Source organism: Berghia stephanieae, chromosome 13, assembly GCF_034508935.2.
Source record: "Berghia stephanieae isolate SIO BIC M18660-M18661 chromosome 13, UCSD_Bste_1.3, whole genome shotgun sequence".
Taxonomy (NCBI): domain Eukaryota; kingdom Metazoa; phylum Mollusca; class Gastropoda; order Nudibranchia; family Aeolidiidae; genus Berghia; species Berghia stephanieae.
In genome coordinates this window covers 17,081,681-17,105,964 of record NC_088372.1, presented here as the reverse complement: position 1 = coordinate 17,105,964, position 24,284 = coordinate 17,081,681, and the positions used below count along the sequence as shown (strand labels likewise).

The window sequence follows — 24,284 nt, the reverse complement described above, 5'->3', positions numbered from 1 at the left end:
AAGCAGGTACAGGGGGATAGAAGACACAGTCCCACTATGGGAGGTCGGAACTGAAACAAAAATCAATTACTTTTAGAAAGCGGTTAAAACCTTTTCTGTAAAGCATATAATTTAGACTTTGAGTATGAATTTTATTATAATTTGTTTTATTATCATATCAATGTGGTTTTTAACTTGTCAGTTTTATATATGCGCATGATATAAGATGTGGAACTAGACACTATATAAATTCATTATATCATATTATCATATATACTCTCAATGTACTTAGCTTGAGATCACCTAAAATTCTCATCCAGTCCAATTACGAGGAATATACTCAAATGGTTATATGATATGTTCAAAACAAAAAATATAACTATCAGTAAATAATAAAGAGATGATTTACAAGAAAAGAAATATCACCTCCCAAAACTGATATTATATTTGACCGTTTCCCACTCAGCCAAGCAATCCAACAAGGGCCAGGATAAGACCAATATAACGACTCAGCTCAGACTTCGTTAATTCAATTTATTTATTATCATGCATATGATAAATTTAAAACAAATATATTATTATAATAGGACCAGCTTGGACGGAGTTCTTTCAGTAACTAACACAAAACAATCGTCTTACGATGTTCCTATGTTCCTAAGGAACAAAGACTGCTTAAACGTTCAAGCATGCAAAACATGCACAACATAAAATGCGTAACTCTATTATAGGATTATAACATAATCACACACAACTGAACAACTACATTCGCACATAGCCAAACAAATTCAATATGTTACAATACATGTTACACTGATGTTTGTTTGTTTTTAAGGGTTTTATGGCGCTTGCAACACATTTATGTCATATCAGCGCCAGTAAAAAGGAAGAAAATTGGATAGTAAAAACATTCAAGGTGTACAATTAAAAGGACTTGAGGAAAAAGTAAGACAATGGGAAAAGGTTCAAATAGGGAACAGATGCAGATTCCAAGAGCACACTATCAGTGTACTTAGTTTGAAATCATTTAAAAGTCTCACCCAGACACCAGCACAAGTCCCCACCAAGAGGAATACACTCAAATGTTTACAAACCATATGTTAAGAATAAAACAAAATAGTACATAACAGAGAGATGATTAACAAGGAAACAAATATCATCTCCCAAAACTCTAACTATACACTAGACTGTCTCCCTCCCAGCTAGGGTATCAGGCCAGGGCCTAGACAAAACCAAGTAATCTCATTCCAAGACAAAGACAGAAAGCATGTTGGAACATAGATATAAGGGGATAGAAGACACAGTATGTACCTCCCTCCTTGCCCGCTATGGGAGAGATACAGGGAGTTACAAGACACAACAATTGACCCCCTGCCCACCATGGGAGGTCAAAAGAACCCATCTAGTAAATCAGATCATTCACAAATAATATTCATTTAAAATAAATACAATTCCCAAATAAAGCTCTCTTGTCATCTCTTGAACAATAGTTCATATAAATAAATTTATAAAAATTCTGATAATATAATTCTCTATACATATCACAAATTCAAATGACAAATTTGAATCATAATTTGCCAGGTCATTGATAAAAATAATTTATTATGCCATTAAAAAAAATAATAATAATCATAGCAAATAAAATTAATTTAATATCTTTGTCTTAAGTTATTCATTACTAGTGTAACTTTTTCTCTAAGCCTTAAATATCGATATAAGTAGGTAGAATGTTTGACTCTATTAGACACCATACCATAACTTTGCGCCACCATCAATTACTTTTCTTAATTCAGAGGTAGATTTGGACTTTATTTCTGAGTCTCTGTCAGCGCTAGGTATTTCAAAATGTACGTTCAAGGCTCTGCCAAATGATATCTGTGACCCTGTAAAGACTATTTCAAACCAAGTCGTTGATTTGGAATTGTTTCGGATTTCTCAGGGACTGCCTCGTAAATTTGTATTTCTTTGGATACAAAATCTTACTGGATATCCAAATATTATTAAGCTCCATATCTGGTCAATACCGTTTACAAGAAGTATTTGTATCTGAACAAAACAAAATCTGTGAACGCAGAGCCCGTGAACAACATCTTAGCTTCCAACTTATTGTTGAGTGAAAATATTGTAAAAGTAAAAGACATCCCACTCCCTCCCTCCCCCAAGCCCATTCCCTCTATCCATTGCACCAGTTGTGTTGATTATGCCTCTGAGAAGGCTGCTATGATGGATCCAATTCGTTCGGTACAAGGAGACAAAGCTAGCCTTCTTGGACAAATCAATGTCCTTGAGAATGATCTTTCGTCTCTTAGGCTGCAGATGGTCAATTCTTTAGAAAGATATAAATTAAAAAGTGAGAGTGCCATTTCAAAGACACAAAAGTCGTTAAGTGACTCAAGGAAGAGGTGTGCAAAGTCAGAAGCTGACTTAGCGAAATGTTTGGAACAATGAAATGCTCTGGCATTGTCTGAGAAACTGTAAAAAAAACTGTACGTGATTTACAGAAAGAAAATAACAGACTTTCATCTGCTCTGGAATTAGAATAGTTAAGGAGAGTAAGCCCTGTGAAATTATTATTAGATTTTTAAAAAGGACAGAAAAATGCTTATACTGATGTCAGAATTGCTGTAATCTCATCAATCACTGAGACAGGTGTTTCTGCTGCCAATGTGCCAAAGGTTTTTAATATTATTGCAAATAACATTTTTCAATACTCATTTATTGATGATTTGCCATGCATTTATACTTGTTTGAAAATGGTAGATGAGGGTTATGTTATCAGTCATATTCAGGCTGCAGAAAGTATTTTAGCTGCCGATAATGTAACTTTACACTGTGATGGCACATCACGAGATCATAAGAAGGTTGTCAGCCACCAGTTGTCAACCAACTTGGGTAAGACTTTGTATTTGGGTTTTATCCCCATTGCTTCTGAGGATGCCTCTTGTCTTTTGGAACTTTCCTTGGGTGTTTTGAAAGACCTGGTAGCATGTTACAAAGAGTATTCCGAATTATCTTCTATCGATTTGCATCATGCAATGATGAGGAAGATTACTAGCCTCATGTGTGATCGTGCTGCTTCTATGAAGCTTTGGGGACGAAAGGTTGGAGAGGAATTTGTGTCTGAATTAGGGGGCGATGATGTTAATGTTCATTTATTGCATTGTAATGTGCACTTCCTTTTAGGATTAAGTTCAGCCTGTGAGAAGGGATTGTTTTACTTTGAGAACCAACTGACAGGTTCTTTTCCTTGGGTAGGGATGTTGACAATTCTTTGTCAAATTTCAACTGAAATGGAGAGACTGCCACTGCACGAGTTATCCGTCTCATTTGTGATGTTCTGGGTCAAAGGGGTGACCAGAAAAATGGATGCCGTGCTGATTGGCTAGCATTCGAACCAAATTCAATTATTCTGAGCTTTCGCTCTAATCGGTTTAACTGTTTCTTTGAAGCAGCTGCAGCAATTTTATTCCATCGTGATGCCATTATAAGATTTTTTTTACTTCTGGTATCCTGCCTGACAATGTTAATTCAAAGTTGCAAAGTGTGTCATTGGATGTACAGGACCAGAGGCTTATGTGTTTGTTGCTATGTTCAGTTGCTCTGATCTTCTTGAAGATTACAGGACCATATTGGAATTTCCGGTGGCGCTCAACAGCGACGCTTGGTTTTTCATTGCTCTGTTGTTCATCAGTAAAAGTTTGTATTCTTGTCTTATTATCTGCCATCGTTTTTTTATATGGATCTATTATTTGTAATTGGAATACAGGTATGACTATATTTAAATATTTCTATTTGTGGTACCTATTTCAAGAATGTGTAGAGCATGAAAAGTTACTACGAGTGAACAATGTTGTTGTGTTCGAAATAAAAACAATATGACGACCGTCTTCTACACAAAAAACGAATTGTTGATATTGGACAAACAACAATCAAAACAAATCATCGAAATGGTTTTATTGTTTCAATCAAGAAAAGAAAAACAGGAAAAGGTGGAGGCGTCAAGCAAAGAATTCGAAGAACTGGTAAAGTACCACTACCTATGATTATACTTTCAAACGTTCGATCTATCAGAAACAAAGCGGACAGTATTAGCGCGTTGTGTAAATTTGATCCTGATTATGAAAACTCAAGCATACTGTGTTTTACAGAGTCATGGCTTTCAGCCTTAGACACAGATAAAAGTGTAGAATTGGAAAATTTTATAATACATAGGCGTGACAGAGATAGCTCAATGACAGGAAAACAAAAAGGTGGTGGTATTTGTGTGTATGTCAACAAAAACTGGTACAAAAGCTGTCGAACTACACGTTCATTATGTGAAAAGGACATCTTGCTCATTTCCCCCTCTCTTAGACCCCACTATTTACCTCGGGAATTTCCACTTATTTATGTCATTGCTGTGTACGTCCCTCCTGATGCGAATGCTAACACAGCTTTACAGGTAATTGAGGAGGAATCATTTAATTTTTTACGAAAACATCCTGATGCCCCCGTAATAATTCTTGGTGATTTCAATCACTGCCCCCCTATAAATTCTTTTTATCAACACGTCTCTGTTCCTACCAGACGAGATAAAACCCTGGATCTGTGCTATACAAATTAAAAATGCATACAGAAGCGTTCAAAAAGTAAAAATAGGAAATTCAGATCACAATAGTGTGTTGTTGATTCCAACCTACAAAACAAAATTAAGACAACATAAAACGATTGTGAAAGAAACTCGTCTTTGGTCAACAGAAAATATAAACAAACTCCAAGGTTGTTTTGACTGCACAATATGGGATGTCTGATAACATGTCACTGGACAAGTGGGTCGATGTTGTCACGTCTTATATTCATTTCTGTTGTGACTTGTGTGTGGACACTAAAAGGATTAAAATATTTAACAACAACAAACCTCAGGTGAACAAACGAGTTAAGTTATTTATAAATATGAAGAAAATCGCTCATATAAGTGGGGACAAAAACAAGAAGCATGAGGCAGAAAAACAATTAAAGAGGGTAATTTATGAAGAAACACGTAAATATAAAGATAAAATGGAAACAAACCTTAAAAATTCAAATGCATCGCAGGCGTGGAGGATGATTAAAGAAATGGGTGGCGTTAACAACAAAAAGACAGATTTTAACAATGACACACATATGAATATCGAGGAATTAAATAAGTTTTACTGTCGATTCGACACAATTGACAACATACTTTCAAAAATTAATATCATAACAAAAAATATGTCTCCTCCGCCAGAAATCGAAGAAGAGGCGGTCATCAATGTTATAAAGTTATGTAAAAAGAAAAAAGCACCAGGTCTAGATGGACTTAGTGGGGAACTCATTTCAAATTGTAACAACCAACTAGCTATCCCTTTCTTGCCTATTTTCCAATGTTCAATAAATGTGATTAGACAGCATTTTGTTGCGAACCAAGAAAAGAAAATCCAAAGACGTATGTCAGAAATTAGCAAGACACACAATATTATTCTGGCTGTTAAAAGATGTGGTGGACCTTGTGTTTCTCCACATGATGTTGATTCTTTAATTTCAAAGATAAATTTACAGAAAGCATCTTCTGCAAAGATCAAAGAAGCGATTCGTAACGAGATTCGTTATCAGAAGTTAGTACTTAATAAAAAGAACCTTAAACTTGGCACACTACAATTTATGGTAGATTCTTTAAAAGCTGTGTTAGGTTGTCCATACTTAATTGGCTTATGTATTTTTATTGTCTGAATACAGAATCATTGCTTTTATATGTAGTTGCTCATGTTGAGGAGTATCAATGCATGATTGGCCTATTTGCATTGTGTTATTGGTCGTTCTCAGAGAGATGATTTACAAGGAAAAAAATATCATCTCGCCAAACCAATAACTAGACATTTGACTGCTTCCCTCCCAACAGGACTCCGGCTAGGGCCAGGACAAAACCAAGTAATCTCATTCCAAGACAAAGACAGAATGCAAGTTGGAAAACAGATATACAAGGATAGAAGACACAGTATGTACTTCCATGTCCACTGTGGAAGGCCAGGAACCGCACCCAGGATTCCACCGTCAAATCATAAAAACAGATGCATATCCACCTCGCTTCCCTCTTATGTTGCCTTTAAACAATCAATAGTTTCATATTTTTTAAAAATCAACTCACCTATACCGACCAACCCTGTAGTATAGCCAAGCAGGTTCTCGAAAGGAACCCACAGGGCAAGAGGAAATGGGGTCGTCCAAAACAGACCTGGAGGAGAAGCCTTCACCAAGATTTGTGCGTCTCCAATCTTACCTGGAGTGTGGCAAATGTCTGTGCCAAGGACAGAAGAAGATGGAAAAGTGCTGTTGATGCCCTATGCTCCGCCAGGAGCCAAGAAGCATAAGTCAAGTAAGTCATACCGACCAAGGTCAGCCGGAAGATTTGAATAAGCCAGTTTTCCTACGAAAAGGGGCATTCCTACTCTATGCAATAGTACAAAAGCTTGATTTGAGTTCAAATAATGGCTCTATAACTTTGAATTCTGCCATGACCGTACCACAACCCTTTTATCTCTGATGTCACTCCAACCATTGTATGACCTTTGAAGGAACACCTGTTTGTCATGCATCATTACTTTGGAACAAATAGTTGCCATTTTATCTAAATGTCTGAAAGGGACCCATTTATTGACTGGAAGATAAATCACATGATCCATGAGATAACGCGCTTCAGGTGTTGGATGGTCGTGAAAACAGTGGCTTTTGAAATGACTACCTCTGTTTCCTCTGTTTCTGGTCAAGAATTGTAGATTCATGCGTGCGTCCTTGGCAGAAGCCGGACTAGTCTCTGAATATATTTCAAGGTCAGATGATTGTGTTCTACATTTTTTAAAGCATGTACTGTTTGTTACTTGAGTAGAATCAGTTTTATAAGCAGCACCTGTCACCAACGATGTAGATGATCCTGCTTTGTTAGTATTACTGAGCTCAGTAGTATTACTATATGCTGCTTTATCAATGCCTTTTGCAGATGATACATTGTAAGTGGCATCCCCTTGATGTGTAGGTCTCCGGGGAGCGTAGTCCCCCTCTATTAAAGCCAACTGTGTAGAGCCAGTGTATGCTGACACACCAAAAATGTTGAGGTGCTTAACAGTTTCTTCAGCATTTTTCTGTGGACACAAGAAAATGAAGAATGTGGCCTATGAGGGCAGTAGAAGAGTAATATTGAGTATGGAAACTTAACAAAATAAAAAATAAAAATTAAAAAAGAATCTGCTAAAGATTATAACGTTATCTTTGCTTTGTGTTTGTTTTTTTTATCAGGGTCATTGGTCAAACTTGGCAACGGTTACTTCATTTGAAAGTGTTGCATACCAAATATATTCCTCTAAAAGCAAGATACATTGCTATTAGTTCAATCATTAAAAAACAATAATAAAACTTGTAAAAAAAAAAATTAATAACAATAATAATAATAATAATAATAATAATAATAATAATAATAATAATAATAATAATAATAATAATAATAAAAATAATACTAATACTAATAAAATAATACTAAAACTAATAAAAATATGATAATAATAATAATAATAATTAATAATAATAATAATAATAATAATAATAATAATAATAATAATAATAATAATAACAATAGTAATAATAAAGATAATAATAATAATACAACAACAACAACAACAATAATAATAATAATAATAATAATAATAATAATAATAATAATAATAATAATAATAATAATAAAAATAATAATAAACTGATAAATTTGTCTCTTCCCCTCATTAATGCAAGGGTTTAACAAGAGTTATTGCTATCTCTAGGCTTAGGCCATTTCAGCGCAAGCGTAAGGAAAATATTACACGATTATATAAAAAAAGATTGTGTGCTCTTTAAATAGCCGTGAAGAGGTGAGACAAGAGGATGAGTTGAAAAAGAGAACTGACAATTATCATCAGAAACTTATTTTAACAGTTGCATTATATAATCACGAACACTATTTTCCAGCAATGTTGTATCATAAATAGCTCTTTCTTCATTTCATGATAGAAGGGAAACAATTTCTTAATGATGTATAGCATATCAATGGCATAGCTGGCATCTTTTCAAAGAGCTAAAATGGGACAATCCAATGCACAATACCGTCATGGCCCAAAACAGCGGAATGTTTGGACTATTACATAATAATATAATCTAAGATTGAGAGATTTTTTTCTTTTCCTTGTTTTAATTTGCTCGTCAAAAAAGCATAATGTTGGGACATGCAAGGGTAATTTATATATATATATATATATATATATATATATATATATATATATATATATATATATATATATATATATATATATATATATATATATATATAAATTATAAACAATTCCATTTTGTTTTTGTTAAATATTTCTCAAATTGCCAAATGGGGACAGTCCTGATTTTATCAAGACAGTTGGCAACCATGCAATGGCGTCTGCTGCAACCGCTGTACTGTACTCAGGAATTTATTTTTTGGAAAAAAAAGTGTTTGGGGTCAAACTTATTCTATACAGCCCATGTTAAATGTTTGCCAACGAGCAGAGAATTGCTGGCAAATCTATCGTTTATTCTTTACAAATTAATATATGAGTAACATGCAAACCTTTTATTTATAATTAAGGATAATTGTATCACTTGTTTACTCAAACGATTATTTTGAAAAACTGTTATGGCAAAATATTATGTAATTTGATTGTTTATAAAATCTGCAAGATCATTATAATTATAGTTGATCATTTGAAATTGGGAATAGCCATCTTGCTGTAATGTTGTCAGATTCTTTTGTGCGCACCTAGACTTTATTACTGATGCATCATTGGTTGAGGAGTGACCTTGGCTGACAATTAGAGAAACTGCGCATTCTTGGAGCAGATCAGTTTTCTAACTGACTAGAGACATTCATTGATACTCAACCATGAAGTGTTACTTTTCCATTTCATGAAACAGCCCACTTGGGTTAATCGCAACATTTCCCAAGAAACAGAATTAATTATATATATAGACCTGCATGTGAGTCCTGACCAAATTGTCTGAACTTTTTCACACATATCGCCTTACCGGATCTTTTATTTTGTAACTCAGTACTTAGTCATATACATTTTCTTTTGGATTGTACAAACGAATATATTTATTTTAAAATGTTAAAAAGTACCAAAAATTTATAAGGAGAAGGGACAGCATGGAGGTAGAGTAGTAGTTCGATATTTTTTCAAAAATAAAAATTTATAATTCTTTTTTTTTTTACATAGACAGATAGGCCTTTAAAAACCATTTAATAAGATACCTTACTTTTGGATCTAGGATAAACGGTTCCAAAGTTATGATGATTATACTACTCTAAATTTACACTTACAAAAAGCTCAAAATTGATTGAGAATTCCCCCACTGGACAGCCTCTCGATAAGGTGACTACTGAATAAAACGGGATTTTAGCAGAGAGAAAAGAGGGTTGGTCACTTGTGGTCAACATTAAACATCTTCTTCAATCTTTATGAAATTTGATATAGACACAGACAAATTAATTATCTAGATGCCTTCTCTTTTATTATTTTCTATCTCATTTTTGAAAAAGAAATGAAAAGTTTTAAAATGACGTTATTTTTATCAAATTATAATTTTTGATACAATATGTCAACATTGATTTCTATCACATCAAAAGAAATCTTGATCTCTGCCCTTGAAAATGATACCAGAGCCGTTCATATACTGTGAAAAATAATGCAACGGCAACAGTGATTATGTGAAATTGTGTTATTCAAAATTTAACCCAAAGTTGCGCTTCACTTGTCCAATGGCTAATCGGCACCTGTCTACCTACAGACTGGAATCAGTTTCAGTTAGGGCTAAGGTTGAGTGAGTTAAGAAATCTTGTGAAGCTTGGAGAGAGGACGAGTCTCTGTCTCAGCAGTGAAAACAGCCGCAACGACTGAGTTGTTTTTTTTCTCTTGTGTTACTCACTTTGACTTTGAGAATGCCTCTTTATGACATGAATGATTTTCCTTTGCCACCGTAATCGGACCCCCCAAAGTAGTTTTTAACCTGGAATAATTGATCTTATCTCTAAAGAGCAAGAACCATCCCAATCATTAGACTTTAATCCACTGGCTTTCTTGATTCTCACGTACTCCGAAAGAAAATCATCGGTGCAGTCTTTCTCTTCCAGATCCCATTTGAATAGATTTCGAACACCATTCTCAACTGACTTCAGATCCGACGAACGGTCAAAGAATTGTTCAGGCATGATAACAAAAAAATAATGTAAAATATACAACGACAAATCCAGAAAGTTGATAGATAGAGCGAATAAAATTGAAATGTAGCAAGGTTCAATTGAAAAACAAAAGTTACTTGAATGGAATACCGAAAGTATGAAAACGAAAGTTAACGAACTGCGCAAGCTCGATTATATCGACACACTTCTCGTTTTTCAGACAGTGAAGAGTTGCGGTCAAATCGGAGACTAGCGAAGTTTCCCGATAATTGCCGAACGAGCGCTTGAGAGTGCCGACAATATTGTCGGCAATCCGACGCCCATTCGTCGGCACTTGACTGCTCGCCGCCGGTCGAGTTGGGGATCGCCGACACTCCGACAATTGACGTCACTCGCAATCAGATAACTTTAGAAATAAAAAAATAAGTGATCCGGGAGATCGCAACGACCGTGATTGTCGGAAAACCGACAATTGTCGGCACACATGCAGGTCTATTATATATAATTCACTGGTTAATTGCAACAAACTTTGATTAATCGCAACAAATTTTCGACTTCAAAAAGTGGCAAATTCAAGAAATCAATCAAACAAAATACATATCATGATTAATTTCATCATGACAGGTTGTAGAATTGAGATGAGCGTAGTTTTTCTTGCTGTCTCTCATCACGGCTAATCTTTTTGTCTCTCACAAATGTTGAGAATAAAAAAAAATGAAAGTGAATCCAATCTGAATAAGATGTCGGCTTGCATCAAATCTGCTTTTGCTTGTCAAATTCTACACAGGGCTGCCATATGGTTTTTATTTCAATCAAATTGTGGTGACTCAGAAAAATGTTTACAACAACTGGTTTGAGTCTACCATACATGTTTAAAATGTTGTAATAATGGACAGGAAACTCAACTACGGTTAACGGCAACTTCGGTTAACCGCAACATTTTTGCTGATCCCAAGGTGTTGTGATTATCCGGAGTGGACTGTATAAATATATAAGGGAGTCAACTTTGTAATGACATTCAAACGTATTACTCAGAAATGAGTTACATCCCTTAATTTTACTGTCTAAACCATTCTAAAGTGTTCTGAATTTTTCGGTTTAATTTCTTTCAAATCTTTTACAGCATATTCTGAAAGTTTCAGTGTTCATCAACACTCATAGGATAAAGTTCTAATATTGGCCATCAGCCACCCTCTTGTTATAGTGCTGCAGTTAGCTGAATTATGTGAAATCACATGATCACGACATTATAACACGAGAGAGTCCATGGATATGTGCATTTGCATTAAAATTATCATCCACAAATTTAATGCTGATTTTTTTAAATTTTGTACATTAGAATCTAATATAATAATCAGGTACTCTTATATGATACAACTCACTTCATGTGTTACAAAATGAAGATAATGATGATGATGATGATGATGATGATGATGATGATGATGATGATGATGATGATGATGATTATGATGATGAAGGTACGAGACAAAGTTGCTAGATTTATCATGTTTTCTAAACATGCAATCAAATACAGCCATGACTCTCCAATCCGAACACCTCAGTTCCAAGCATTACAGAGACATCTGGATAGTGGAATCCATCCCTAAAGTGTACAAATAAAGAGAGAAAAGAAAAAAAAATCCGTCCTTAGGCAACCTGTCGGGATAATGGAGACATCCGGATCAGAGAGACGCGAGTAGTTTCCCTTTACATGTTGGAATCAACATTATACACTAAAATCAGTTTACTAGAAAAATGAAACATGTCAGCCAATTTATACTTACTACAATGACAGGAAACAGCCAATGGTTGTTTACTTCCACATCCATCCCAACAGGTATAATGACACCCTTCAGGCGGGACAGAAAGTACTCCCCTTTTGCCCTGCTGACACTGAAAGCCTCGGGGTTGAAAGTCGTGTGAGTATAAAGCATAGTGGAAAGCAAGGCCGGACTAGGCTGCTGTCGGATCATGTCTATTAAAGATTCTTGGGCAAAACCCCTGATGTGCTTAACAAACAACTCCTTTGGGTCAAACCCAACCTGATACAATGCCTGACTTGCGTGGGGTATTGGCCAGGTATAACAAAGAGTATAGAGTAACAAATATTTCAAAACCTTCTTGAGGTACGTCTGATTGGTCTGAATTGGGTACTGAGATTGAATCGCCTCCATCTTTTTCCAAATTTGAACATCTCGGACTTTGGCGATGGAACCTCCGAATGAAGTAGAATATTTTATCGTTCCAAAACTAAATAAGGAAATGTCAGAACTTGTATGGCCGAGGTGAGAAAATCCACAGAAGCCTTCAGCACAGTCCTCGATGACATGCAAGCCATATTTGTTGGCCACAGCCAAGATCGGGCAAATGTCCACCCATCTGCCAAACAAATGGGCCACTAAGATTGCTACTGTTTTCCTTGTTATCACTTTTACCAGGTCTTTTTCAGTTGGTCCCAAGGTGTTGATGGCAATGTCCACCGGAATGACTCTCAACTCGTGGTGACGAATAATCTGAGCAACATCCTTGGAAGAAAATTTTTAAAAAATAATAATTAAGTTCCTGCCGGCATAAATCAAATAGGGATTTTGCAAATATAATGTACAAATGGTACTGTTATGAAAGGATTCAAACTGCCATACTACCTTTATAAAAACAACTATTTGCTGGCTATTTCATTGAAAAGAAGAAATTATGATTTGAAAGAAATTTGCTGATGGTGACAAGGAGTTAAAAAGCAAGAACATGTTGAACAATTACCTATAATAAGCCTCATTTTTACTGCATTAACTCCCACTCCCACCTTTACGCAATTGAAAAGATGAATTAAAATTATCATTGATACTCTAGCTAACTTCTGAAGAGTGAGAACAAGGACCTGTAAGTTCCATCACACAACTCTCTCAATGTCAATACGTTGATTGGGAGGGAGGGGGGTGTTAAATTACTTATGATTTTTGTTTGTTTTGCTCAATACTGATTGCAATTTGATATCATTATACCTGTATATTGGGGGTCCCAATAGCTCATTTGGTACAGCACTCGCTTCACACGCAAAGGGACCAAGATAGATCCTGAGTGCAGCCGAGATTTTTTTCTGAGCCCCCTGTCCACCCAGCAGTGAATGGGTAGATGAGTCTGTTAGATTTGGTGGAAAGTACTTTGCAATAGACTAGTGTTCAAAAGATAGCAAGCAATTGCTACTGTGTTTCAGGTTTTATAGAAACCGGCTCCATGGGCTCTGAAGGACTACTTTTTTTATACCTGAATATTTACAGCAGTCATTATGACCTCTGAACCATGGGGGTAAGCTTGTGCTTGTAGATATAAGTCGAGCCCACTCCTCACTGACAGACATGGTAACACACGCCGTGAGTTGGCCTGAGTCGTCCATAGTTTCTCCAGTTTGGATATCACAGCTTGTCTATCACCCTCACGGCTTGACAAACATAAACTGATGGCTTTAGAGAAGTGACTGGGGCTTGAATCTAGTGGAGAAAGGAAATGAACAGTGTAATTCAGTTATTTCTTTGGTTTTTGTATTGAGGCTTTTTTTTTCAATATTAGTGGGGGAGGGGGAAGTGATTCAGGAAAATATTTTCCCCTGCTTTTTCCGAGGTTTTTCCAGGCTCTGGGGAGAATTTTAAGGTAGTATTTTCAAGCATGCTCATCAAATCTAGACCAGTTACCACTACCAGTAGTGTGTTCGATGAGGGATATACCGGTATCTGTGGAGACCTTGAATCGACAAAGCTTTCAAATTCTAAAAGAAATGGCTTAATGAATAATAAAATGTGTACAAGTACATCGCTGTAACCTTGACCTACAGTACCGTTTTCATAAACGAAACATACAAATTCTAAGCCGATCGTTCACAGGTTGGGTAATGATTACGCGGAAGAATACATGTTGGGTTGTTGTGTTCACCTGGATTTTTCTCAGGGTCTTTTCCCTTTTCCCGGTCCAAGGCAATTTTCACCGATTTTCCCGACTTTTCCAAATAAAACTCCTGGCTTTTCCTGGTTTTCCCGGCCCACTTCGAGGCCTGTAGACGGAGATACCACGTGCAATCTATGCATGTGTCTTAGTCTGAGACCACTAAAAAGTTCCATCCAGACATAAAAGAGATACACTCAATTGTTCATATAACAAATCTCAATTATTTTTTTTTAAATACACAGTGTATTAATAAATGATTTACAACGAAAAAATATATAATCTCAGATATAAAGGAACCATACATTGGATAGTTTTCCTTTCAACTAAGGACCTACGTCAAGTAAAATGAAAACCAAATAATCTTATTCCAGAAAGACAAGCAATGAAAACAAATAGGGGGAAAGAAAAGAATGACCTTTAACACCTATCACAGGATATCCAAAGGCCTTACTCTACCACCACTTGACTAATCACCAATAAATTACAGAGTTTTATCAACTAATGTCTAAAGACAATTTTGGGCCTCAGTTGGAGGGATAAAATTAGAAGCAAAGATCTTTGGGAAGCTGCCAACCTACAACTTATATTATATATATTTATACACACAGAACGAGGAAGTGGGATATATAGATAGGCCATACACTCAGAAAACCTGCCTGCAATGTCACAAGACAGGCTCTGGCATGGAATCTCAAAGGAGGAAGAAGGTCACCTCGTAAGACACGAAAGTTTATGCAATACAATATTGTAGGGCACAGTAGAAGGCTGCCGAAAAAGAGGAAGACAGAGGAAAGTGTGGCAGGATAACATTAAAGATTGGACAGGATTGACGTGGAACAATCTAATGAGGAAAGCCCAAGACCGTGATGAGTGGCGTCGAATCGTGAAGTCTGCATTCCGAGAGTCCCCCCGACGACCAACCAGTCATGGGATAGAGTGAGTGAGTGAAGAAGACCAGGGAGGCCAAGAAATAGTTGGCGAAAAAGAACGGTGGAGGAAGCAAGGAGAGGCGGTGGTTACACATGGGAGCAGAGAAGATAGCCCAAGGAAGATTCAAATAGCGGAGCATCATTGATGGCCTATTAAATGCTCCAACTGGGGTTAACTCACTCAACCCTAACACTGAATATCCCCGTAGTTTACCCGGGTTACTTTTACCACATGCCTATTTATTTGTACATTTTCCTGAGACAAAGTATAGGCGTAGTATTAAAGCTAATCTCTTTAGCTTTTGCATGTTAATGGTAGTTGAATAAAACCATGTTTATTTTTAATACATTTTTTCCCATTTCGAAAAGTAGCAAAAATCTCTAGGTCTGAGTGAGTTAAGGAAGTGAAGTCAATTTGAGCTTATCAGCAACCTATGAGTAATTCATAATATTATGTGTGTTAAAATTTAGATAAATAATAAACTATTTCATATTGAAAATCTGTAAATTATTCAAATGTATGACCGTTAACCCTTATCTAAGAAGAAAAAAAAAAAACATTTTAAAAAAAGGTAAAGGGTTCTAACACATGTGCGAATACTTGGATTGGAAGGTCTTGGGTTCCAGCCCCGAGCACCACCTATTGAGTCCTTGGAAAAGGCTCTTTAATCACATTCTCTCACCGTAGTCAGGTGTAAAATGAGTACCTGGTCGCTAACATCAACGTCTCTGAACGAAAAAAATTATGTATCGCCTAACACGCGTCATGTCTCGTCTTCCGTGTTAGGGGTTGCTGTTGGCTAGGGACCCCCATGTCAAGCAATTTGAGCATGTTTAGTTGATTTTGCACTATGTAAAACCTCATATTTATTCTTAATACTTACCAATGATAAGAGAGTGATAAGGAAAACCCATAGCCGAGTTATATTAAAAGCTCCTGTGTTGATTGTCACTGTTGATGGCTTCTTCCACAGCATGGAAAATTCCATTGACCGAAATGCCTCTAAGTTCAAGGTGCATTGTTCTCTCTATCTCTCTATTCAACTGCAAATTTCCTTGTCATTACAATAGATCCATGCTGCATCCAATGCCGGCAATTGGGGAACTGAAACCCATAAAAAAAATCAATGCTATCAATAACTTGACTTCCTTGATTATACTAATTCAACAGGATTATTTCTTCTTCAAAGTAAATACAGTTTCCGGTCATGCCACTACAGTAGCTATCATGACTGACTCTCCACTGTTTTTCACAGCCTTGACCTTAGTACCTTTGTGCGGCTATGTATGTGGTCTAGTGGTATGACACTTGCTTTCGGATCGGAAGGTCCTGGGTTCGAGCCTCGCTCGACGCATAGTTGAGTCCTTGGAAAACTCTATACTCACATTCTCTCACAGTACTCAGGTGTAAAATGAGTACCTGGCCGTTAACACAGCGTTGTCTTTGTACTTTTACCTGTCCAAAAAATTGTAATATCGCCGAACAGTAACAGACGTCATGTCCCGTCCTACATGTTAAATGTTGATGTTGACCAGGGGCCCCTTGTAAAGCGCTTTGAGTGGGTATTGCACTAGATATATAAAAGCTCATTTATTTTTGTTTGGTACCTCCTACTCCTCCTACAACCTACGCCTTCACACATACGCCACGCATACTAATCCACTTTCTTCGATTCTTTCTTATAACTTTAATTTTCAAACTGAAACATGAGATGCATGTATACCTTTAAACATCAGGTGCGCCATAGCTTTAACTCATTATCTTGATCTTGTTTCCTTCTATATTCTATTCTAATTCTATGCCTATTGCTCACGAATCACATAGCCATCATTCTTTTTCTTTTCGCTGTGATTATCCCCAGACACCTGTCTGGGGATAATAAAAATTTGTTATCCCCAGACACCTGTCTAGGGATAACGAATTTTCATTATCCCCAGACGCATATTTGAAACTCCGCTCTTTTAAACAATCATCCACATTCCAGAATATGGAATGTTTCCAGATGCACATAGAAATAAGGAAAGTTAATAAAATATCTATAAAAACATAAAATTAACCAACATTAAAATCAGTTGTTACTACATATACATAATATGCGTCGACTTCGAAGTGGGTGTCATGGCCGAATGGTTTAGTCGTCTGCCCTGGAAGTTAGACCATAATCGACGTTGTGGGTTCTAATCCTGGTAACGTCACTTTTTATTTATTTATTTTTTTTAATTCCGTCTTCTTTTTACAGAACGTTGAAAGGGATAAATGTCCCATCCATCCTCCCCCCACCTCTTTTTTTTATTATTAAACTCTCTCTCTCTCTCTCTCTCTCTCTCTCTCTCTCTCTCTCTCTCTCTCTCTCTCTCTCTCTCTCTCTCTCTCTCTCTCTTGTTTTTTTCTAGTTTCTAGCAAATATATTCGTCCCCACTCCGATCTCAAATAGTGTCTTAAAAGAATGAATAATTAAAAAGCAAACAAACAGAAATATTCAGAGAGCGACCAAATGGTCAGATAGAGGAGAAAAAAACAAAACAATAATTGTTTTAAAAATAAAAACAATAATTGTTTTAAAAATAAAAACAATTTAAGAAATTCATGCTCAGAAACGGAACATTTACATAAAGGGTTAGCAAACAAAAAACTCTAAGGTTTAGGTCAAAATATATATTTAAAAAAAAGAGAGATTTCCCTCGGAGCAGGGAATAGTGTTAACAATCATAATAATAATAATAATAATAATAATAATAATAATAATAATAATAATAATAATAATAATAATAATAATAATAACAATTATAATAAATAATAATAATAATAATAATAATAATAATAATAATAATAATAATAATAATAACAATAATAATAATAATAGTAATAGTATGGTAATAAGAGTATTAATAATAAAAATAATACTATTATTGATAATAATATAATAATGATTATGATGGTAATCGTAATAATAATAACAAATATTACAAATATTATTATTATTATTATTATTATTATTATTATCATTGACCAAAACAAAACAAAAAAACAATAATAGATCTAGAGCAAATTAAATAATGAAATAATATTATCGGAGAAATAAAAAATTCAACTGATTAAAAAAAAAACTCTTGCTCGGAACTCGGAACAAAAGTGAAAACAATGAAAATCAATTGGGGAAGAAAGAAAGAAAAGTAAAAAAAAAACAAAAAAAAAAAAAAAATGAGTGTGGGGGGGGGGGGGGGGGGGGGGGGGGGGGCGGTCGCGACTGGGTCGAACCTGTGCAGCTAAAAGGAGTAAAATGAAAGGTGGCCTTACCCACTGAGCTGCCTATCGACACCGCTATCGGAATATTTTAAATTCATATATGAGTATGAGCTAAACATATTTCCACCATTTTTGCTTCCTTGTTTTGGTAGGTTATTTTCATCTCTGATTCGAATAAAAATATGTTGTTGGATCTAGTTTTGTGGACGTGTGATACTAAATTGTATTGTCCTGTGCGAAGCAGACAGGAAAATAACAGGTGTGGGTTTTGGGCTTTGGGGCGAACAACACCATGGCCTAGGAATTCGTCCGCGACATAAAAATTATTCCCGGTCGTCGCCAAAATTGTGGCCAGAATGAGCAAATTATAGAAACAAGAGATGATCAATAAAGTTAACAGGTAGGTTGGTAATGAAAATTTAAATGGTTGGTGGACTATGAACAGAATTGATGATTCCTGGTTGAAAATAAAAAGTCGAATTGCCAGTTTGACGTTTTCAGATCAAAGTAACAAAAGAAATTTAATTGATCCATTTGCTTTAAAATATTTTTTTAAAAAGAGCTGGATTTGACATTTGATCACTATTTACTTTCATCTTGTGTTAAATATCACTTGATATATTAACTGTTTTGGGACACAACCACTAGTATCTTTTCCAGAATATTTGGTATTTTTCACGCCTAGTTTGGCATTTTGCATAAAATCTTTCTGCCCACTTGCTACATGCGTCTGGGGATAGTATCCTCAGACAGGTGTCTGGGGATAACGAATTTTTATTATCCCCAGACAGGCGTCTGGGAATAATGACAGCCTTTTCTTTTTTGGTTCTCATTCATTCCGTGACTGCAATATACCACACCTAAAAGATATACTATCTTAATCTTTTTAAAGTTATGCATTAACTAGCTATCTATAACGAAAAAGACGGCCACAAGAAGCAAAAAAATTAGATCTAGGTATGGATTTCTCAAACGAATTCTGAATCCTACAAATTGCCGCGATTGAATCAACAACAATCAATCAACAATCACTGAACACCATGCTATTTTTCTGATTTCAAGCTCGCAAGATTTCATTCACGAAGTAATGCTTACATAGATATAACGAGTGAAACTGTACCTCTGGCATTTGTATATGTCCCCGTGTAGTAATAGTAAATACACGAAGGTTAGTGTGAATAGAATAGCTATCCAAAAAGAAATCAAAAAGATAATAATATAAATAAAGAAAGGACGAAAGAACAAAATTTGTATAACTTAGTACAGAGCGTTTCCACGATTTCACCATGTCTAATGCGTATCACAAATCTTCATCCAATCCTTGATCGAGTAGTACGGGTCAAACAATCATTTCACACAGTGCAATTTCGCGTATCGTTCACTTTAGTATTATTTTGTTTTACACCGCCACTTATTAAATATACATCACCGCCAAGGACAACTATACTGAAAGGACAATCATATGGAATCTTCAGGCAACGCTAGTGGGGGCCAACAAAAAATGTAGACAATTTACACCAAAATAACAGCAGGGACATTATATGGCAAGATTTACCTTTTTAGAGAGTGATTGTTAATTCTGGGTCCAAAAAAATATTTAATGATTATTATTATCAGAAGTGAATAGGAGTAGCCAAGAAATGGAAAGGATGAGTAGTTAGATATTCTAAAAACTGACCTTATAGTGATTGATTCAGGATGATTTCTTTAGAAGCTTGATTAATGAATGTACATAATGTAATGTGATTATGAGGAAGAGGATGAACAATTAGATGAAGGGGAAAGGAGATGTACAATATCAACAAAGGGAGGTAATCTGCGGAGGATGATCCCAAGAAAAATATGAATACCGAAATATCTACTAAGGGATGCACTACATAGTAGTTGTAATTAGGATCTCTCGAATTTTATTAATTTTTTGAACACTATTTCATCCCTATAAGGGACAATCGGTCTGCCAGGTAGAATTTTCATTGGAACACCTGCAGACCAATGTCTTTCACAAATAACAAATTTTGTCGGATGTGGCTCAATATCATCACGAGGAGGGATTTGTTTAACCATGTTTACCGGTCTGGTTCCTCTTTATAGGCAATCTGAACACACAACATGTGTTGGCTTTATTGTAGTTACCATTGTAATTCGCAACACCACAATTTTCTCCATCTTGAATTTGCTAACAAATCACGTCCATGGACATCAGACCCACAAGAGGCAAAAGTTCATGTGAGGAAAAACATTCAGAGTACTGGTTCATTCAATATAGTCAATGGAGTAGCATCAAATTCATAGTTCCATTCCATTCCATATTCATAGAGTTAATTAATAAAGTAACATATCAGATCAATATATATTCAGAGTACAATAGTCGAATTTTTAATAAGGGGCGCGTCTTATTCTTCTTTTTCTCAGCTATCTGTTCACGATGTACAGCTGCAAAAATTTGTATGAAACTCGGATCATTTTGTCTTAATAAAAATGTTTTATCATGACTTAAAAAAAAAAACAATAGGAAAGTATTTCGCTTATTACAGCTATATTAAAATCGATAACGGGTGAGGATCTGAACTAAAAAAATGATTTATGGTGTCGAAATTATGATTTTCCGCTTATCCATTTTGAAAGAATTTGTTAAAATGGAATGTTCAGTTAATTGAAACTTATATGATGTTCGTACAGAATCTGAATATGAAGGAACGACAGACAAGTTTACATTGTATAACAATCAATATACGTGTTTGATGAATACAAATAAAAGTGAACATTACGGACTTCCAACATTATTTTGAGTTCAAAGTTTTGAGAAATAGCTTGGTATTTATGCCAAAGAGGATTACATAAATTTAATGTAGACCAGTCAAAAGTAGAAATTCATCAATTTATGATACAGTGTTTCCACAAAATGTGCTTGTGTTCAACAACAACGTAACAACAATAACATGCAAACCTCAGAGTTGATTGTGAAATTCCAATTCCATAGATGTCCTCTTTAATGGCTTATCGATAGATACAAGTAGACTTTTTTCGCAGCTTTACGAGAAAGGAACCGATAGAGATTCCGTATCATATCGTATTGTTTAAGAGCTTATAGGTTTAAAAGAAAACTTTAAATGCTGTGTGAATCGGTCATGCATAGATACAATGTTTCAAAGTTAAATATAAACATTCAATGTTAAATTGACAATTTTGAGTATTTAATCACTAATTCAAATAAGTTAAAACTAGAGATTCATATCTGTCTTCGGTAATTGCGACGTGATGTAAATAAAAAGCAATAAATTATAAAGTCAAAATTGGATGCAAACTACACAAGTTGTTACTTTATGTTAATGTGTTTTGCTTTTATTCGGAAAATAGTAATTTTTGTAATAGTGTGATGTGAACTCATAACCACCAGCCGGAACTACTGTGTCGTCACAAGATGTTTTTGAAAAACGATGAAGTCATCTCTTACTTTGTGGTGCGAAACTGTTTAAATATTTAGCAGTGTAAGATCTCTAATTGTATGTAAGCGGTTTTAAAGTGGCTTTTTATAGGTCGTGAAGAAGAAATCTTTTTTTGTGATATGGCATCACAATTCAATACGGGCCAAAATCTTTATTCAGTTAAGAGAAATTGATTCGGAGGTTAACACAAAGTTTTGCAACTTTTGATAGAGTGACATCTTAGAAAAACTAGAAAAACATGCGCCATTCATAAAACATCTGACTACTATAGTTCATTCCTTACAGTACAGTCAATGAGTAGCATCAGAATCAGATCCATAGTTCCCTTCCATAGTCATAGAGTTGTTTAATAGTCTCATCTTAGATCAATGAGACAAAACTATATATTCAGACTACTAGTTCATTCCTTTCAGTCAATGGAGTAGATCAGATCCATAATTCCTTTCCATAGTCACAGAGATAATAGTAATAGAGTGAGTGAGTGTAACTGTAACAACAAAGTAACATCTCAGATCAATGAGGCAAAACTATATATTAAGAGTCTTAGTTACTAGTCCCTACGATTGACAGTCATATCAGCAACACAGATCCATGTAATGGGCATAAATATATATTCAGAGTCAGAGTCCAAGTTCCATCATATATGAATATGATATGGTAATATCAGACCCAATAACTAGCAACTTCTAGTTCTAGATACTAGAAATAGAAAGGACTGTTCAAGATAAAGTTGTGAAGTTGACGTGACGAGCAAAGGGGCCCTCTAGACTGATACACTAGACTAAAACAATAAAGTCAATATTTGTCAGTTAACCATATAGAAAAAATATATAAATATAAAGCCGCAGGCCATAATTCATAATAAAATAAGGAACAGTAGTAATCCGATTCGGATTCCGAATCAGGCGGAGTCTGATTCTGATTATCTGTGCGACTCGACAGAACAAGCACGACAAAGGGCCCAACTATCGTCTGCAGGAACTACAGTTGATAATTCTAAACATGTCTTAAATAATCATTACGCAATTATTATTGGTACTTACCACGTTTCAAAGATTCTGGTCGATAAATTAGCCATAGTTATTAAAAGGTATTGAAATCAGATTCGTACTTTCGATTTCAAAAAAAGAACCCAATCACTCAGTTTTTAAGAGGGCGTCATAGAAAAATAGTTCATACTTCCCTGTGAAATTTTTGATAGTTCACTACTTTTTGTATATTTTAATATCATTCAAGACATAAGAAATATTATTTAAAACTTATGGTCACCAATTAACTAATTTATTATAAAGTACAGAAATTATAAGAACAGAATCAATTATTGCGCATTCAAGGAAATTGTACCAAGGCAGAAAAGCGGTAGTTTTGCTTGAAATCGCTATCCAACCAATGGCCCCTACAAGCGGGGGCTGAAAATCCAAGGCGAGCCTCCTTTCTAAAGCCCTCCTTGATCACCGCCTATAGTCAGGTATCCATGTACCTACTTCTCAATCGAGTGCGTAAAAGTGTATAAAAATGCTTTAACAACGGAACAAAATTATCGGGGCCAGTTATACGACAGTAGTCATTCATCCGGTGATTGGTCATTCTCGATGTCGCTTGATATTGTTAGCAAGCCAGACACCTTCTTGTTTGAGATCTACATCGTCTTTCAAAATATAAACCGACTCAACCATTTAGAATGAGTAATGGTGCGGCTATGTGGTCTTTTGGTGTGACACTTACTTGCCACCTGGATGGTACAGGGTTCTGATCTCAGCAGCGGCGCATAGTTATTGAGTCCTTGGAAAAGTGAGCAAAGAGCCTTTTCCAATGACTCACTCAACTATGCGCAGAGCGAGGCTCGAACACAGGACCTTCCGATCCGACAGCGAGTGTCATACCAAGAGAACATTTTAAAGTCGCTCAAAATATAAAACAAAGAAAAAGGAAAAAAAAAAAAAAAAAAAAAAAAAAAAAAACACCAACAAAAAAAGAACGTCTTTTTTTACTGTACCCTTAAAACAACTCTATTTATAATTTTGGCCAGACGAACAAATGATATGGATTTAAATGCCAAATTATCATTAACATTTCGAATCGCTTTTTCTTTTCCACTGATTTGATGAAAGTAAATAAGTAATTAGTAGTCAAGTTGAATGAAGATTAAATCAGAGCTGATTCAGTTATTTATTTTTTTTTGGATTAAATTATTATTTTAATCGAGATTACTTTCCCGTCTTGAGGAAAATGTTGACAATTTAATTTTTAGACGTCCCTGGATGATGGTTTCACAATGTTACTTGACTTTTGTAAAATAACATGACGATGCAGTTGCTTAATTAAACATATTTAATTCAACATTTTTTAAAAATTACCTTTTATATAGAGCAATATCCACTAAATGTGCTCAAAGCGCTTTACAAGGGGTTCCTGGTCATCAGCAACATTTAACATGTAGGACCGGACATGACGCCTGTTAGGTGATATTACAATTTTTCGGACAAAGACAACGCTGTTAACGGCCAGGTACTCATTTTACA

At 35.3% G+C, this 24,284-nt stretch overlaps 1 protein-coding gene across 2 annotated transcripts; it reads right to left on the bottom strand.

Annotated features, from left to right (window-relative positions):
* Positions 1-2,088: 2,088 nt before the first annotated feature.
* Positions 2,089-22,891, bottom strand: LOC144959147 (uncharacterized). Of its 2 annotated transcripts, none has more exons than XM_078891638.1 (5): positions 22,806-22,891; positions 15,954-16,174; positions 13,466-13,689; positions 11,986-12,726; positions 2,089-7,109 (listed from the first exon to the last, which is right to left on the bottom strand). In XM_078891638.1, the coding sequence occupies exons 2-5, from the start codon at positions 15,982-15,984 to the stop codon at positions 6,465-6,467; spliced, it is 1,641 nt and encodes a 546-aa protein (XP_078747764.1). In that variant the 5' UTR covers positions 15,985-16,174; positions 22,806-22,891; the 3' UTR covers positions 2,089-6,464. The 2 variants fall into 2 exon arrangements, with proteins under 2 accessions (XP_078747764.1, XP_078747765.1); XM_078891639.1 differs by lacking the exon at positions 22,806-22,891 and adding an exon at positions 18,368-19,346.
* Positions 22,892-24,284: the final 1,393 nt, after the last annotated feature.